This window comes from Haliotis cracherodii, unplaced genomic scaffold, assembly GCF_022045235.1.
Source record: "Haliotis cracherodii isolate W230 unplaced genomic scaffold, xgHalCrac1.p SCAF_13, whole genome shotgun sequence".
NCBI classification, from domain to species: Eukaryota; Metazoa; Mollusca; class Gastropoda; order Lepetellida; family Haliotidae; genus Haliotis; species Haliotis cracherodii.
The window spans coordinates 3,458,323-3,479,146 of NW_027266268.1; the positions used below are offsets into that span (position 1 = coordinate 3,458,323).

Here is a 20,824-nt window from a genome sequence, read left to right on the forward strand (position 1 = left end):
ATGTTTAGGGCTGCTCCCCGCGCGGGACACGAGAACAGAGATCTCGGGGCTGGGGATGACTGCAAGGATGAATTGTCCCACCCCAGGTCACCAGGCCCTCCACCCAGGTAAGATAGCGATCACTGGATGTATTGTTTCCCCCACAACACATTATGTTTCAGAACATCCATTAAGTCCAGTGAACGGGAATAATATGCAAATATAAACTTTTGATGAGATTTGTCTATACCGGTTTTTAATGAATCCAAGAATTATTATCTGGCATCTGTTGTTTCTATTGACAGACGGGTTATATAACATAGGAAAATTAGACTGGAAAGTTGGTTTTAACGATATCGTATTGTTGCCTATCGCCACAAATATGCAAACTCCACAATAGAATAACGAAATTTACAGTATTCACGAAGGTAGAAAAAAATGTTTCTTTGTTGTTTAACCCCGCTCTCAGCAATATTCCAGCTATATGACGGCGATCTTTAAATAATCGAGTCCTATAACTATATTTCGTTATACTTTCTGGTCTTTGCAGGGATCCCGAAGTTGCCTTGAATCGAAGCACAGACAACTTGTAAGTTATAAACCATTAACTAGTTATTCTCCACTAACTTAACTGTTTTTTTTCTCTATACTGACATCAGCCATGACCTGTTGGATACAGACAGTGATACACCATACATTGTTTATTCTCCACTCTCTATACTGACATCAGCCATGACCTGTTGGATACAGACAGTGATACACCATACATTGTTTATTCTCCACTCTCTATACTGACAACAGCCAGGACCTGATGGATACAGACATACATACACCATACATTGTTTATTCTCCACTCTCTACACTGTCATCAGCCATGGCCTGCTAGGTACAGACATACATACATACACCATACATTGTTTATTCTCCACTCTCTATATTGACATCGGCCATGACCTGATGGATACAGACAGTGATACACCATACATTGTTTATTCTCCACTCTCTATACTGACATCAGCCATGACCTGTTGGATACAGACAGTGATACACCATACATTGTTTATTCTCCACTCTCTATACTGACAACAGCCATGACCTGATGGATACAGACATACATACATACACCATACATTGTTTATTCTCCACTCTCTATACTGACAACAGCCATGACCTGATGGATACAGACAGTGATACAACATACATTGTTTAATCTCCACTCTCTATACTGACAACAGCCATGACCTGATGGATACAGACAGTGATACACCATACATTGTATATTCTCCACTCTCTATACTGACATCAGCCATGGCCTGCTAGGTACAGACATACATACATACACCATGCATTGTATATTCTCCACTCTCTATATTGACATCAGCCATGACCTGCTGGATACAGACAGTGATACACCATACATTGTATATTCTCCACTCTCTATACTGACATCAGCCATGGCCTGCTAGGTACAGACATACATACATACACCATACATTGTTTATTCTCCACTCTCTATACTGACATCAACCATGACCTGATGGATACAGACAGTGATATGTCATACATTGTTTATTCTCCACTCTCTATACTGACATCAGCCATGACCTGCTGGATACAGACAGTGATATATCATACAATGTTTATTCTCCACTCTCTATACTGACATCAACCATGACCTGATGGATATAGACAGTGATACACCATACATTGTATATTCTCCACTCTCTATACTGACATCAGCCATGACCTGTTGGATACAGACAGTGATACACCATACATTGTATATTCTCCACTCTCTATGCTGACATCAGCCATGACCTGTTGGATACAGACAGTGATACACCATACATTGTATATTCTCCACTCTCTATGCTGACATCAGCCATGACCTGTTGGATACAGACAGTGATACACCATACATTGTATATTCTCCACTCTCTATGCTGACATCAGCCATGACCTGTTGGATACAGACAGTGATACACCATACATTGTTTATTCTCCACTCTCTATACTGACATCAACCATGACCTGATGGATACAGACAGTGATACACCATACATTGTATATTCTCCACTCTCTATGCTGACATCAGCCATGACCTGTTGGATACAGACAGTGATACACCATACATTGTATATTCTCCACTCTCTATGCTGACATCAGCCATGACCTGTTGGATACAGACAGTGATACACCATACATTGTTTATTCTCCACTCTCTATACTGACATCAGCCATGACCTGTTGGATACAGACAGTGATACACCATACATTGTTTAATCTCCACTCTCTATACTGACAACAGCCATGACCTGATGGATACAGACATACATACATACACCATACATTGTTTATTCTCCACTCTCTATACTGACAACAGCCATGACCTGATGGATACAGACAGTGATACAACATACATTGTTTAATCTCCACTCTCTATACTGACAACAGCCATGACCTGATGGATACAGACAGTGATACACCATACATTGTATATTCTCCACTCTCTATACTGACATCAGCCATGGCCTGCTAGGTACAGACATACATACATACACCATGCATTGTATATTCTCCACTCTCTATATTGACATCAGCCATGACCTGTTGGATACAGACAGTGATACACCATACATTGTATATTCTCCACTCTGAATACTGACATCAGCCATGGCCTGCTAGGTACAGACATACATACATACACCATACATTGTTTATTCTCCACTCTCTATACTGACATCAACCATGACCTGATGGATACAGACAGTGATATATCATACATTGTTTATTCTCCACTCTCTATACTGACATCAGCCATGACCTGCTGGATACAGACAGTGATATATCATACAATGTTTATTCTCCACTCTCTATACTGACATCAACCATGACCTGATGGATATAGACAGTGATACACCATACATTGTATATTCTCCACTCTCTATACTGACATCAGCCATGACCTGTTGGATACAGACAGTGATACACCATACATTGTATATTCTCCACTCTCTATGCTGACATCAGCCATGACCTGTTGGATACAGACAGTGATACACCATACATTGTATATTCTCCACTCTCTATGCTGACATCAGCCATGACCTGTTGGATACAGACAGTGATACACCATACATTGTATATTCTCCACTCTCTATGCTGACATCAGCCATGACCTGTTGGATACAGACAGTGATACACCATACATTGTTTATTCTCCACTCTCTATACTGACATCAACCATGACCTGATGGATACAGACAGTGATACACCATACATTGTATATTCTCCACTCTCTATGCTGACATCAGCCATGACCTGTTGGATACAGACAGTGATACAACATACATTGTTTAATCTCCACTCTCTATACTGACAACAGCCATGACCTGATGGATACAGACAGTGATACACCATACATTGTATATTCTCCACTCTCTATACTGACATCAGCCATTGCCTGCTAGGTACAGACATACATACATACACCATGCATTGTATATTCTCCACTCTCTATATTGACATCAGCCATGACCTGTTGGATACAGACAGTGATACACCATACATTGTATATTCTCCACTCTCTATACTGACATCAGCCATGGCCTGCTAGGTACAGACATACATACATACACCATACATTGTTTATTCTCCACTCTCTATACTGACATCAACCATGACCTGATGGATACAGACAGTGATATATCATACATTGTTTATTCTCCACTCTCTATACTGACATCAGCCATGACCTGCTGGATACAGACAGTGATATATCATACAATGTTTATTCTCCACTCTCTATACTGACATCAACCATGACCTGATGGATATAGACAGTGATACACCATACATTGTATATTCTCCACTCTCTATACTGACATCAGCCATGACCTGTTGGATACAGACAGTGATACACCATACATTGTATATTCTCCACTCTCTATGCTGACATCAGCCATGACCTGTTGGATACAGACAGTGATACACCATACATTGTATGTTCTCCACTCTCTATGCTGACATCAGCCATGACCTGTTGGATACAGACAGTGATACACCATACATTGTATATTCTCCACTCTCTATGCTGACATCAGCCATGACCTGTTGGATACAGACAGTGATACACCATACATTGTTTATTCTCCACTCTCTATACTGACATCAACCATGACCTGATGGATACAGACAGTGATACACCATACATTGTATATTCTCCACTCTCTATGCTGACATCAGCCATGACCTGTTGGATACAGACAGTGATACACCATACATTGTATATTCTCCACTCTCTATGCTGACATCAGCCATGACCTGTTGGATACAGACAGTGATACACCATACATTGTTTATTCTCCACTCTCTACACTGTCATCAGCCATGGCCTGCTAGGTACAGACATACATACATACACCATACATTGTTTATTCTCCACTAACTATATTGACATCAACCATGACCTGATGGATACAGACAGTGATACACCATACATTGTTTATTCTCCACTCTCTATACTGACATCAGCCATGACCTGTTGGATACAGACAGTGATACACCATACATTGTTTATTCTCCACTCTCTATACTGACATCAGCCATGACCTGATGGATAAAGACAGTGATACACCATACATTGTATATTCTCCACTCTCTACTCTGACATCAGCCATGGCCTGCTAGGTACAGACATACATACATACACCATACATTGTTTATTCTCCACTATCTATACTGACATCAGCCATGACCTGTTGTATACAGACAGTGATACACCATACATTGTTTATTCTCCACTCTCTATACTGACATCAGCCATGGCCTGCTAGGTACAGACATACATACATACACCATACATTGTTTATTCTCCACTCTCTATACTGGCATCAGCCATGACCTGCTAGGTACAGACATACATACACCATACATTGTTTATTCTCCACTCTCTATACTGACATCAGCCATGACCTGATGGATACAGACAGTAATACACCATACATTGTTTATTCTCCACTCTCTATACTGACATCAGCCATGACCTGCTGGATACAGACAGTGATACACCATACATTGTTTATTCTCCACTCTCTATACTGACATCAGCCATGACCTGATGGATACAGACAGTAATACACCATACATTGTTTATTCTCCACTCTTTTTACAGACATCAGCCATGACCTGATGGATACAGACAGTGATACACCATACATTGTTTAATCTCCACTCTCTATACTGGCATCAGCCATGACCTGCTGGATACAGACAGTAATACACCATACATTGTTTATTCTCCACTCTCTATGCTGACATCAGCCATGACCTGATGGATACAGACAAACATACACCATACATTGTGTAATCTCCACTCTCTATACTGGCATCAGCCATGACCTGTTGGATACAGACAGTGATACACCATACATTGTTTATTCTCCACTCTCTATACTGACATCAGCCATGATCTGCTGGATACAGACAGTGATACACCATACATTGTTTATTCTCCACTCTCTATACTGACATCAGCCATGACCTGATGGATACAGACAGTGATACACCATACATTGTTTATTCTCCACTCTCTATACTGACATCAACCATGACCTGATGGATACAGACAGTGATACACCATACATTGTTTATTCTCCACTCTCTATACTGACATCAACCATGACCTGATGGATACAGACAGTGATATATCATACACTGTTTATTCTCCACTCTCTATACTGACATCAGCCATGATCTGCTGGATACAGGCAGTAATACAGTGTTATTCTCTGTATGTAGGCACAAGTCATCTGGCCTAATCTCAACAAGCAGCATCAGCATCAGCAACAGCACCACGAGCAACATCAGCATCATATCGTTCTACTACATCGATGAAGTGGATAGGTGACTTATACTCATTTACTGTGTTTTAATTATCACAGTATGTACAATAAAATTGAAAACAACATGTCTTGAAAAGAATTACTAGGTTAAAGAGCAGTTAATTATGGCCGACAGTTCGATCCCAGACAACAAGTTGGTCGGACAGCCTCTTGCAAAGTTGACAATAGCTGTCGAATGTTTATCATCACTTATTATTAATAATTAACAAATCATACAACTTTAAGACATGCATGTGAGTTATTCGCGTCAGAGCCGATACGTTTAATGATTAAATAATTCCATTAACTTTTCATCAAACTTGGTATGAGACTGAGACAATAGGGCTAATAATTGAGATACTTTTTGTACGAACATCCTGATGCCCTCTATATGCGTCCTCATCTTTCGTAAAGGCAATGACACTATGGAAGCAGTGACACTATGGAAGCAGTGACACTATGGAAGCAGTGACACTATGGAAGCAGTGACACTATGGAAGTAATGACACTATGGAAGCTGTGACACTATGGAAGCAGTGACACTATGGAAGCTGTGACACTATGGAAGCAGTGACACTATGGAAGCAGTGACACTATGGAAGCAGTGACACTATGGAAGTAATGACACTATGGAAGCAATGACACTATGGAAGCAGTGACACTATGGAAGCAGTGACACTATGGAAGCAGTGACACTATGGAAGTAATGACACTATGGAAGCTGTGACACTATGGAAGTAATGACACTATGGAAGCTGTGACACTATGGAAGCAATGACACTTTGGAAGCACTGACACTATGGAAGCAGTGACACTATGGAAGCAGTGACACTATGGAAGCAGTGACACTATGGAAGTAATGACACTATGGAAGCAATGACACTATGGAAGCAGTGACACTATGGAAGCAATGACACTATGGAAGCAGTGACACTATGGAAGCAATGACACTATGGAAGTAATGACACTATGGAAGCAATGACACTAGGGAAGCAGTGACACTATGGAAGCATGCACGCTGCCAGATTACCTGCTAGAAACTGTAAACTGGTTGGTAGACAATGACAATTCTTCCTACAGTGATTTCATTGGATTCCTCCTCATTCCAGAGTTCCTGAAGCACACTCCGCCACCTTCTCAGGTACCTATATTGTCAAGAGTTTGTAAACCTGTGAATATCCGCCCTTCCTTACAATACAATACAGATCTGATGAATTTGTGTGGGAAGTTGTAGAATTGCCATTACATATTTCTTGTTTCATGACAAAACGTATATGTTCATTTCCCTACGGGAATACGCGTAGAGCTACGAATAGATAGTATAACATGTGAAATACATGAACTTTGAATCGCGAATTGGAGATAAACCAGAGACCATATGGCCACTGAGACAAACAAATGTGCTTTCTTCAACAGCCAATTCCAACAAAAGGAAGTCCAGGATTCGCCGCATGGGAAGAGTGATTCTCAGGGTACGTACATCTATAATGTATCAACCACACGCGTTACCAACATCCATCAAATACACACATAACACACGTGTATCATGAACGAATCGGTGAAACTAGTATCCAACATAAAATTTATTTTTATGTTTGATGTGTCAAGACTCGACCTTTTTTATTTCCTTCTGTTTCAGGGACTACGTATCTTGGCCCGACCATTTGTTGCATGCTGCAGCTGCTAAATGTTCCGTTAATGTTGACTACCTGACATCTTTACATGGAACAAAAAAACGCTGAATTTATTTCGATATCTCTTCATGCACACTGTAATAATAATTTTATTGTAATACAAAACTGTAGCTGATAAATTCAAATCTCTGTCGATGTCGGGTTGTCGTCCGGGTAGGTTGTCAAGCCAGGAACTGACCCAGTACCCGGAAGCGGCTGTCCAGGGGGACCGAGTTGTGATGTTCCTCGCCCACCCTCCGACTGTCTGACGACCCCCACCCTCCGACGGTCTGACGACCCCCACCCTTCCTCAGGGCCAGGACTCGCCGGTCAACTGGTCAGTCTGACCGGGGGACCGTGTTCTGATGTTCCTCGCCCACCCTCCGACTGTCTGACGACCCCCACCCTCCGACTGTCTGACGACACCCACCCCTCCTCAGGGCCTTGACTCGCCGGTCAACTGGTCAGTCTGACCGGGGGACCGAGTTGTGATGTTCATCGCCCACCCTCCGACTGTCTGACGACCCCCACACTCCGACTGTGTGACGACCCCCACCCTCCGACGGTCTGACGACCCCCACCCCTCCTCAGGGCCAGGACTCGCCGGTCAACTGGTCAGTCTGACCGGGGGACCGAGTTGTGATGTTCCTCGCCCACCCTCCGTCTGTCTGACGACCCCCACCCTCCGACTGTCTGACGACCCCCACCCCTCCTCAGGGCCAGGACTCGCCGGTCAACTGGTCAGTCTGTCCGGGGGACCGAGTTGTGATGTTCCTCGCCCACCCTCCGACTGTCTGACGACCCACACCCTCCGACGGCCTGATGACCCCCATCCCTCCTCAGGGCCAGGACTCACCGGTCAGCTGGTCACCCTCCGACTGTCTGACGACCCCCACCCTCCGACGGTCTGACGACCCCCACCCCTCCTCAGGGCCTTGACTCGCCGGTCAACTGGCCAGTCTGACCGGGGGACCGAGTTGTGATGTTCATCGCCCACCCTCCGACTGTCTGACGACCCCAACCCTCCGACTGTCTGACGACCCCCACCCTCCGACGGTCTGACGACCCCCACCCCTCCTCAGGGCCAGGACTCGCCGGTCAACTAGTCAGTCTGACCGGGAGACCGAGTTGTGATGTTCATCGCCCACCCTCCGACTGTCTGACGACCCCAACCCTCCGACTGTCTGACGACCCCCACCCTCCGACGGTCTGACGACCCCCACCCCTCCTCAGGGCCAGGACTCGCCGGTCAACTAGTCAGCCTGACCGGGAGGCCGAGTTGTGATGTTCCTCGCCCACCCTCCGACGGTCTGACGACCCCACCCTCCGACTGTCTGACAACCCCCACCCCTCCTCAGGGCCAGGACTCGCCGGTCAGCTGGTCAGTCTGACCGGGTGACCGAGTTGTGATGTTCATCGCCCACCCTCCGACTGTCTGACGACCCCCACCCTCCGACTGTCTGACGACCCCCACCCTCCGACCTTCTGACGACCCCCACCCCTCCTGAGGGCCAGGACTCGCCGATCAACTGGTCAGTCTGACCGGGGGACCGAGTTGTGATGTTCATCGCCCATCCTCCGACTGTCTGACGACCCCCACCCTCCGACGGTCTGATGACCCCCACCCCTCCTCAGGGCGAGGACTCGCCGGTCAGCTGGTCACCCTCCGACTGTCTGACGACCCCCACCCTCCGACGGTCTGACGACCCCCACCCCTCCTCAGGGCCTTGACTCGCCGGTCAACTGGCCAGTCTGACCGGGGAACCGAGTTGTGATGTTCATCGCCCACCCTCCGACTGTCTGACGACCCCAACCCTCCGACTGTCTGACGACCCCCACCCTCCGACGATCTGACGACCCCCACCCCTCCTCAGGGCCAGGACTCGCCGGTCAACTGGTCAGTCTGACCGGGGGACCGAGTTGTGATGTTCCTCGCCCACCCTCCGTCTGTCTGACGACCCCCACCCTCCGACTGTCTGACGACCCCCACCCCTCCTCAGGGCCAGGACTCGCCGGTCAACTGGTCAGTCTGTCCGGGGGACCGAGTTGTGATGTTCCTCGCCCACCCTCCGACTGTCTGACGACCCACACCCTCCGACGGCCTGATGACCCCCATCCCTCCTCAGGGCCAGGACTCACCGGTCAGCTGGTCACCCTCCGACTGTCTGACGACCCCCACCCTCCGACGGTCTGACGACCCCCACCCCTCCTCAGGGCCTTGACTCGCCGGTCAACTGGCCAGTCTGACCGGGGGACCGAGTTGTGATGTTCATCGCCCACCCTCCGACTGTCTGACGACCCCAACCCTCCGACTGTCTGACGACCCCCACCCTCCGACGGTCTGACGACCCCCACCCCTCCTCAGGGCCAGGACTCGCCGGTCAACTAGTCAGTCTGACCGGGAGACCGAGTTGTGATGTTCATCGCCCACCCTCCGACTGTCTGACGACCCCAACCCTCCGACTGTCTGACGACCCCCACCCTCCGACGGTCTGACGACCCCCACCCCTCCTCAGGGCCAGGACTCGCCGGTCAACTAGTCAGCCTGACCGGGAGGCCGAGTTGTGATGTTCCTCGCCCACCCTCCGACGGTCTGACGACCCCACCCTCCGACTGTCTGACAACCCCCACCCCTCCTCAGGGCCAGGACTCGCCGGTCAGCTGGTCAGTCTGACCGGGTGACCGAGTTGTGATGTTCATCGCCCACCCTCCGACTGTCTGACGACCCCCACCCTCCGACTGTCTGACGACCCCCACCCTCCGACCTTCTGACGACCCCCACCCCTCCTGAGGGCCAGGACTCGCCGATCAACTGGTCAGTCTGACCGGGGGACCGAGTTGTGATGTTCATCGCCCATCCTCCGACTGTCTGACGACCCCCACCCTCCGACGGTCTGATGACCCCCACCCCTCCTCAGGGCGAGGACTCGCCGGTCAGCTGGTCACCCTCCGACTGTCTGACGACCCCCACCCTCCGACGGTCTGACGACCCCCACCCCTCCTCAGGGCCTTGACTCGCCGGTCAACTGGCCAGTCTGACCGGGGAACCGAGTTGTGATGTTCATCGCCCACCCTCCGACTGTCTGACGACCCCAACCCTCCGACTGTCTGACGACCCCCACCCTCCGACGATCTGACGACCCCCACCCCTCCTCAGGGCCAGGACTCGCCGGTCAACTAGTCAGTCTGACCGGTAGGCCGAGTTGTGATGTTCCTCGCCCACCCTCCGACTGTCTGATGACCCCCACCCCTCCTCAGGGCCAGGACTCGCCGGTCAGCTGGTCAGTCTGACCGGGGGACCGAGTTGTGATGTTCATCGCCCACCCTCCGACTGTCTGACGACCCCAACCCTCCGACTGTCTGACGACCCCCACCCTCCGACGGTCTGACGACCCCCACCCCTCCTCAGGGCCTTGACTCGCCGGTCAACTGGTGAGTCTGACCGGGGGACCGAGTTGTGATGTTCCTCGCCCACCCTCCGACTGTCTGACGACCCCCACCCTCCGACTGTCTGACGACCCCCACCCTCCGACTGTCTGACGACCCCCACCCCTCCTCAGGGCCTTGACTCGCCGGTCAACTGGTCAGTCTGACCGGGGGACCGAGTTGTGATGTTCCTCGCCCACCCTCCGACTGTCTGACGACCCCTACCCTCCGACTGTCTGACGACCCCCACCCTCCGACGGTCTGACGACCCCCACCCCTCCTCAGGGCCAGGACTTGCCGGTCAACTGGTCAGTCTGACCGGGGGACCGAGTTGTGATGTTCCTCGCCCACCCTCCGACTGTCTGACGACCCCCACCCTCCGACTGTCTGACGACCCCCACCCTCCGACGGTCTGACGACCCCCACCCCTCCTCAGGGCCTTGTCTCGCCGGTCAACTGGTCAGTCTGACCGGGGGACCGAGTTGTGATGTTCCTCGCCCACCCTCCGACTGTCTGACGACCCCCACCCTCCGACTGTCTGACGACCCCCACCCTCCGACGGTCTGACGACCCCCACCCCTCCTGAGGGCCAGGACTCGCCTGTCAACTGGTCAGTCTGACCGGGGGACCGAGTTGTGATGTTCCTCGCCCACCCTCCGACTGTCTGACAACCCCCACCCTCCGACTGTCTGACGACCCCCACCCTCCGACGGTCTGACGACCCCCACCCCTCCCCAGGGCCTTGACTCGCCGGTCAACTGGTCAGTCTGACCGGGGGACCGAATTGTGATGTTCCTCGCCCACCCTCCGACTGTCTGACGACCCCCACCCTCCGACTGTCTGACGACCCCCATCCCTCCTCAGGGCCTTGACTCGCCAGTCAACTGGTCAGTCTGACCGGGGGACCGAGTTGTGATGTTCCTCGCCCACCCTTCGACTGTCTGACGACCCCCACCCCTCCTCAGGGCCTTGACTCGCCGGTCAACTGGTCAGTCTGACCGGGGGACTGAGTTGTGATGTTCCTCGCCCACCCTCCGACTGTCTGACGACCCCCACCCTCCGACTGTCTGACGACCCCCACCCTCCGACGGTCTGACGACCCCCACCCCTCCTCAGGGCCTTGACTCGCCGGTCAACTGGTCAGTCTGACCGGGGGACCGAGTTGTGATGTTCCTCGCCCACCCTCCGACTGTCTGACGACCCCCACCCTCCGACTGTCTGACGACCCCCACCCTCCGACGGTCTGACGACCCCCACCCCTCCTCAGGGCCTTGACTCGCCGGTCAACTGGTCAGTCTGACCGGGGGACCGAGTTGTGATGTTCCTCGCCCACCCTCCGACTGTCTGACGACCCCCACCCTCCGACTGTCTGACGACCCCCATCCCTCCTCAGGGCCTTGACTCGCCAGTCAACTGGTCAGTCTGACCGGGGGACCGAGGTGTGATGTTCCTCGCCCAGCCTCCGACTGTCTGACGACCCCCTCCCTCCGACTGTCTGACGACCCCCACCCTCCGACTGTCTGACGACCCCCACCCCTCCTAAGGGCCAGGACTCGCCGGTCAACTGGTCAGTCTGACCGGGGGACCGAGTTGTGATGTTCCTCGCCCACCCTCCGACTGTCTGACGACCCCCACCCTCCGACGGTCTGACGACCCCCACCCCTCCTCAGGGCCAGGACTCACCGGTCAACTGGTCAGTCTGACCGGGGGACCGAGTTGTGATGTTCCTCGTGGGGGAGACCGAGTTGTGATGTTCCTCGCCCATCCTCCGACTGTCTGACGACCCCCACCCATCCTCAGGGCGAGGACTCGTCGGTCAGCTGGTCAGTCTGACCGGATGTTGCGTTGTACAGTCCTGATTGCACTCGTCTGGTGATAGTCCCGCTTCGTCCTTCAATGTCGAAATTCGAACTTATCATTGGAATACTCATATTTCTGGCACATTGGCACACGTTTTTCATTTTGGGGTAATTGTAGGATGTCAGTTCAGTCAACGTGCTTGAACATCATTGGGTCACCTCTATACTTGTGCACTTCATAGACTGAGCAGTTCAGTCTTTTATTTGTTTACTTGGATTCATATTTATCATGTTGTATTTTCTTATTGAATGAATGTTTATCACTTTTCAAGAATAAATGTGTTGTTGTATATAATTATTTAAATACACAACAGTTAATTTACATTACACAAAGACTCAATTCTGAGCCTTATACTTACCTTCAAGGAGAACTTATGAGTCGAACAAAGTATTTTGTAATCGTAAAGGCGGCTTCACACGGAAAACATACGTTGGCAAACATGCGTTGGCAAACTCCAAAATGTTTCAATGGTGAGGTGGAGCCTGTAAAGTTTCAGCTTCATTCGTCCAGTGGGTTCTGATGTGATGTTTACAGTGCGAGCACGTGCATTTTGAGAGAATTTCGGAGCATGGTGCAGAGGTCAAATCAAGGTCAAATTTTAAATATCGCAAAGAACAGAACAGAAATCGGATTTGGACATCCTGAACGGATTCGAGTATCACAGAAGCACGTGCAGTTTCAGCTTCATTGGTCAGGTGGTTTCTGTGGAAAGATGGTCACAGACGACGATGCCGGACCCCGGACAAGCAGGCCAAATGTGGCATAGGCTCACGTGGTTTTCAGTCGCGTGAGACAAAGTCTTAGTTAGGGGAATGTTTAGAATATGATCGTCATTAGCCAAGTTTTAGAAATATCAATACAAGGACCATCAATGCAAACCATCAGCACTACAGGGTTCGTGGTTATAGTGAGAGATTGACTATGGGCTAGCTTTGAACAGTGTTTCAGTAATATCCCGGCATGCCAGCTTTATATAGAAGGAAAGTCCGAAGTGATGCGGGTCTAAGATATTTACTACTTGGTGAAACACACGAGCACGAGCACGGAGCTGAGAAAGATTCACAAGATATAAATACTACCGACATATCAAACAGATTCCGTCATGTGCATAGCTTTATGCTGTTGCCCAAATCAATCTCTTGTCTAACTCTAGGAAGAAGACATCATCAGCAAATAGTACCAGAATATATGCCACTGCCTTTAACAAGGTATTTGCCTGATGAAGAACATACTTTTCTACAGACACTGGGCAATGAAAGAATAAGTAAGTTGAAATCAACACGTCCACTCTGTCTTCACTGATACTACAGTTTCTACACTTACTATACCATGTGATTCACCAGTCAGTGTCAACGAATATCACTACTTCTTCAAATTATCTTGATGTCTATATAACACACTGAACTATGGTGCCTATAACTAAGATGCATATAAATGAAATAGCTCTATGTATATAGGCCTATATATACATTCCTGCTTTGTATTGTGTCCGCATTTTCTGAAAAGAGTCGAGTGGTTGGACGTGTTGAAGAACGGGACGGAATCTCAAAACATATCTTCAGCATCACCGTCAATAACAGATAATAGAAAATTGTCTTCAGCGATAGTACTGGCGTTTGAATGGGCTGTTTTTCAGCACCGACTTCTGTGAAAAATTGCTAAAAGCAAACCGAAATTCTATAACCATCCAACATTTGTATCTACCGTTTCTCAATTAGCGCATGTGTTCAGGCTCCAATACGACTTCAGCTGACAATACAATAGCCTTTCTGTGGGACTAGGGTACCGTTGGCGTGGACAGCACCCGTAACTCATTCTTACACTTCACCATGAATGCGGAAGGTTATACTTTCCCGATTACTATATCTACTGACCACATTCTTAACATGGAAAGTCCAGCATAGCATGGCTTTCGCAGAATGGAGCCCACGTGACCATGAGCAGTTATTGATGCACCGGAATGGACTTGATCTTCACAAAAAACAAAACTGTAATGAGATAATGTTCTCCAGAAAAAAAAGATAAACAATTTGTGGTTAAAAACTTCGTTCCCATAAATAGCCACACAACCTAGGGAGAGAATTTACTAAACTGACAGACTATATTTGCATTGACAAGTCTCATTTATCACAAGGTAACGTGTCCCCCAAAGCAACTGGGAGGTGTTTTTCATTTAATTCAAATAGAATCAGAAAATTGGGAATCGGGACTTTTCAAAAGTTGTTATCCTATCCAGAGTGCTGGGGCCTTTTCTAACCCGGGTTCCAACGAGTTGAGAATCAGTAATAGAGTATAAACCTAAGTCATTTTTTTCCAAACTTTCTATGTTAATACACTGTATATTTCTGATGAACCTCTGCCTATTTAAATACCTATAACAAACTTTCTATTGTTACGTCGTAATACGCTTTTACGATCCGGGATAGAATAGGTCTTCACGAACCCATGCTTGCCGTAAGAGGCAACTAACGGGATCGGGTGGTCAGGCTAGCTGACGGTTTATGCATGTCATCGTATCCCAATTGCGTGGTCGCAACTTGATGTGTAGAGTGTAGCCAACCTACCTTTTTAATATGGTTCTGAATAAACAAGTCGTCTAAGTGTCGCAACTTGATGTGTAGAGTTGCGTCCCTTAGGCGTACCAGAACCCTCTGATCGTGGTTCCATTCCTTGTTTCGCCCTAATTATGATTCTTGGTTTGCCATTGCAATACCCGGCTCTTAGGTTTCAGGAAAGAGATAAATGTCTTAGACCTGCGTCAATTCCCGAAAACTCCATTGACATGCTCGGATATAATTGAAATATTGCATGTTCAAAGGGTCAGTAAACTACACTCACTCACAAGATCACTTTGCTCCTGTCCTCTTGAGCAGTATATGTCCTTCTGAGAAAGCATCATCTTGCATCAAATACTGACACCGATTTAAACCATGGTCCCCGAGCGGGAAGAATGAAAAGTCACACTACACCTAACGCTAACTCTTTATTTTCATCCTCACAACATTTTACAATTATTGAAGTTTGACTAAAAACCACCATGTTAATACATCAATAAGTTCGGATAAACCGTATGAAATTGTAATGCTGATATGAATGAAAGGGGCTTTGTGAAATGATTAAACTTTCATTAAAATAAACAGCCGGCAAGGAAGTATACACCGATGTTGATGGCTAAAACTGAAACAATCAAGAATGGTTAATTTATGGTGATGTATTGGATACGGGCATCAAAGTCGTGTCTTGGACCTAAAGTACGCTGTGTTTCGGCCACTGTTTTCAGTCTAATAAGGGGGCACGGGTGGCCCAGTCGTAAAAGGCCCCGCGATTTGCTGTGCAGAGTTGCGTCCCTTGGGCACGCCAGAAACCTATGATTGTGGGTTCGAACCCCGTTTCGCTCCGATTATGTTTCTAGGTTTGTCAGCACTATACCCGTGCTCATGGATTTCACCGAAGTTGTTAACGTCTGAGACCTTCATCACTTTCCTCCCACATTAAACTGACACGCCGCGATATAACTGGAATACTGTGTAATTTTTTGGTCAAATCGCTGTTCAAGTCCCGACAGTTTGGTTCATGGTGACCCTCCAAAATGCGTGTCTACTTCAAGGAATATTGATGAATCACAAAGTGTTTTCACCATTCCCTACTTGTCCTACCACCACTTTCCCCTACTGGCGAATGAGACACGAATGAATGTCCCTCAGTGTCAAAGATCACAGTAGCGATGACATTCTTAATTCTCACCAATCCGTGATCAACTCAAAATGTACAACAGCCAATGGGAAACGTTGCACAATTGCCTAATGAAAAGAAGCTGCACATGAGAGTTGGCGCTAAAGTACACAGGGCATTGAATGAGGGCCTGATTCGGACAAAGTACACCATGGCCAGCTACTTACAAACTCGCAAACAAAGTCAAAACTAGTTTCTTAGTACTAAAGAGTTTATATTCGTCGTAAAATAAACTTCCCATCGAATTATCTCTAGCGCTATGGAAACCAAACTATGCTTTGTTTGAGTAAAACATGGAGTAAACTTGGTACCCACGCAACAAAATTCCAACATTGTTGAAAAAGTCAAAGATGATCTATCACGAAGACATATATGAAGAAATCTGAAATACTATGGGTTGTTTCATTGACATTAAGGTGTTGTTTTAACATTGGAAACTTATTTTTATCCGGAAAGCTCAACTATTTCTTCAATGTCTGAAAGCAGCATTTAGAGACACCACTGTCCAAGAATCCTGGGTTAATTGGTTTCATAGATATCGTATATAAATCTCAGTATGCGAAAGTTAACGGCCAACTACAGACGTGTAGGGGGTGGGGGCGGGTGTGCGTGTGTGTGTGTGTGTGTAATGGCCAGTATTCAAATCGAACCTGAGATGTGTTTTAGAGACACCGGTCTTGAGATGAACCATGCAAAAGTCGGTCGGTCAAATAGTTTCCTCTGTTTCATCTACTGGTTACAGAAGGCCGAGATGTACAACTGTATGCGAATAAGCTTCGGTCATATTGGACATCGGACAAGAGAGAGTTATCTCCCTTTACCTATTTCCTCCAAGTTTGAAAGCATGTTGTGGAGTCCTAAATGTTAGGCTTTAGTTAAAGGAGGAAGTTAGAATTCTATAATCTTCAACAAAACAAATGAAGACCAATCTAAAATCTACTTTTCCATTTTATATGTCAACAAATTAATTTCATTAATCTTTGCGTTTTCTCATTTACCTGTTGTGTTGTGAGACCATTCAAGTTGAATCATGATGGTTATTTAGTCATTAATGCCTATTGATTTAACGTTCTTTAATGTGTAAAAGTAATGAATGATACAGTGTCCTACATGGAATCTGGCAATAATTTCTAGAAATCATAACATACTCCATTCAAATAGAAACACTTTTGAGTTGACAAGCTTCAGCTAGTCTTCAACCAGTTCAGATCAGTCTAATCTGCCTAAACAGGTTTAGTCCGACCCCATGGATCCAGTTTTGTGTTTGATGTCTTCATCTTCTTCTTCATCATCGTAGTCCCCTTCTCCTTCCTCGTCGTCGTCCTCCTCCTCCCTTTCTTCCTCATTCCCTGCCCGGGGGCCGGCAACAAAGCCCTGCATGGCCGACCCAGCCCAGGTCATGCCGACCTTCTCTGACTTCAGAGAGGCTAGGTCAGAGTGACCTGGTTGACTGTCACTGCGACCTAGGCTGTGAGAGGGCACCTGCAAAAATCAAATGGAACGTAAAGCAAGTTTTCTTAGCCAGTCTGAAACAAGTATTATATCACTGCATTTACACCTTGACATTCCAGTAATGTGTGTAAGACTTTACACATGCACGTGCACTGTGCCACACTGGACAAGCATGCATACATATGGCAGTAAGTAAGAAGGAATGTACTACATCACGACATCTACACTGTCCTGTTATTCCAAGGCTGGTAAAAATCCGGAGGTACACCTAAAATGCAAGTTAATAATGGTATTGTGCCCATTGTCGGTCAAGGTCAAGACGTTGTAATTAGTGCCTTGTGTAATGGTTAGTCATGAAGTGCATGATTTATGTACAACATACTATTACATATAGATTTTGCAGACTTACAAAGTGGTGTTGTGGAATTTTAATCAAACCTACAAGGACTCCCAATTGGCCCAAAACTATAGTCCTCATCTTTACACGACAGCGTTACTACAATTGTAATAAGGAAATAGATACGATCTTGTTAGGAGGTGTAAGTGATATTGGTCACTATCAATGTTGTCTTGTAGCAATTCGTGTTACTTACCACTGATTTTATTCTTTGAAAATAAATAGACAGATCTTAATTCGTGCTTTATGAGAAAGGATATCTCAAAGCACATTCTCACATTTCTAAAGGTGAAAGAATTTATCAAATGATCTTTGTATCACAACTGTCCATGGGAGGATAACAATACACTGATAAAATATCAATAGTTAACATTGATGCTGCACTACACAACACTTCACTACCACGTTACAGTTCTGTGATGTCACACACGTTTACAGTGTTTTGACGTCACACAAGGTAACATTACTGGGATGTGTCACATGGTTACAGTGATGTGATGTCACACAAGGTTACAGTGATTTGACGTCACACAAGGTTACAGTGCTGTGATGTCACACAAGGTTACAGTACTGTGATGTCACACAAGTTTACAGTGATTTGACGTCACACAAGGTTACAGTACTGTGATGTATGGTCCCTCACTTTTCACACCCGCATAGTGCCAGGGGACCATATATGGTCCCGAGAAAATGCCCTTTTTAAACTGTGAATTTTGATATTTAACACGGAGTGCGCAAAGTCAAAACTATAACCATCATCACCCCAATCATCTTAGCTTTGAAATTGTGTAACTCATACTTTATACAATGCTACGGATTGCGAAATATGGCGAGATTAGTAAAGTGGCTACCGCTCTTCTCGGCCTTTTCTGCCATGTTTGAACACCAAACGAATGACTGCGAATTTTGATTATGCACCAATGGCACATACACGTAAATATTTTCAGATAAAATCCTTGTTCATAAGAACAAATATGACCTGAGTGATCAGAAAGACATATTTTTCCAAACTGTATACTTATTCACGTAAATACAATTCTGTTCACTCCTTTATGAACAAGTTTATTTACACGTTTTGTATATTTTTATCGACTATCGGTAATGGCGGAATGGTCGGTACACATGAGAAAACGACAGTGTATATTTCCATTACATTTATGACGTACATTGAATGAATTTATAACCATCATCACCCTTATCATCTCAACTTTAATATCGTGTAACTCATATTTTATGCAGTGCTACGGATTGCGAAATATGGCGAGATTAGTAATGTGGTTACCGCGCTTCTCGATCGTTTTCTGCCATGTTTGAACACCAAGCGAAAGAAGGCAATGTTTATTATGCACCCATGTCACATACACGTAACTATTATTATATCAGACAGCCAGTTTGAAAAAGAAATCTGATCGGACTGATCAGAAATGATTTACTTGTCCCCACTGTACAGTTATTGGCGTAAGAGTACTAAGGTTTAGTCGGCCACGGTAGTTTTTTGTTCCAAGTATTGCATATGTTTATCGACTGTGTGTCATGGCGATTTAGCACGGCGCTACATACCAACCGACAGTGCAGATTGTCTTTTTGTTTATGATGCTGATTTACAGAAAATATTCAAATCAAAGATACGGAAATATAGATATAATCGTTAATATTAAGTTGGTATAGTGTATATTTATGGGCAGGAGGTTCATGATCAAAACCTAAACATTGAATGGCCAAGCCCGAAGTGATGAACAGTACACGTTCGCATCATAGCAGTGCCGCGATTTCTTGTTTACCGGTTGTCCTACATACTCGCTCGTTCAGACAAATAACTGCTACTTTTCTCATATGAAATGACTAAGAGTCATGTGTGATTGCTCAAACTAGCTGATCGTGTGAGTGACTTGCCCTAACTGTTTCACATTTTGTCGCAAATGGAGATTTTAAAAGTGTGGCCACGACATCTAACGTGAGTCGACGCAATATTGTAAACAAATTGTGTCAAGGTCGGTTCCACATGTGGTAGCTCGGCCCCCGTTTCTGTCGATGGTACACGCGTACAAACCTAATGCAACTACTGAAAACATCAACATAACTTCTACAATGATGCCAGCAATACCTTTTTGCATTTGGGTTAACCGCTTATGGATACGATGTGTTGTAAAGTTCGATTTCGATCTGTTTTTCCTTTCATTGAAACTGTGATAATGGCGCTGTGATTGGTTTGCTGAAATAGTATTTTCCATGTGTCTAATGTACATGGTACATGCTGTGATTGTAGGAGATAATTGATAACCAATTGTGTATGCATATATATCATCAAATACACATTACTAATCTCTTCAGAAAATGGAACATATTATAGCTCGTTTTCAAACATTCTGCCATGGATATTAGATCAAAAATTAATATTAGATTTACAAATTATTTATGTACAC

The 20,824-nt window shown here is 46.4% G+C and overlaps 1 protein-coding gene across 1 annotated transcript; it reads left to right on the plus strand.

Moving 5' to 3' along the window:
* Nucleotides 1–10,520, plus strand: LOC139459404 (uncharacterized). Its single transcript, XM_071240856.1, has 10 exons — nt 1–107; nt 5,779–5,883; nt 6,942–7,002; nt 7,713–7,923; nt 8,126–8,392; nt 8,768–8,915; nt 9,072–9,184; nt 9,409–9,675; nt 10,051–10,198; nt 10,355–10,520. The coding sequence occupies exons 1-10, from the start codon at nt 1–3 to the stop codon at nt 10,518–10,520; spliced, it is 1,593 nt and encodes a 530-aa protein (XP_071096957.1).
* Nucleotides 10,521–20,824: the final 10,304 nt, after the last annotated feature.

Coding starts and splice junctions, on each gene's coding strand:
- LOC139459404 (XM_071240856.1), top strand. CDS start 1: ATGTTTAGGGCTGCTCCCCGCGCGGGACACGAGAACAGAGATCTCGGG. Junction 7,003..7,712: donor ACACTCCGCCACCTTCTCAG/GTACCTATATTG, acceptor TCGTCCGGGTAG/GTTGTCAAGCCAGGAACTGA. Junction 8,916..9,071: donor CAGGACTCGCCGGTCAGCTG/GTCAGTCTGACC, acceptor TCAACTGGTCAG/TCTGACCGGGGGACCGAGTT.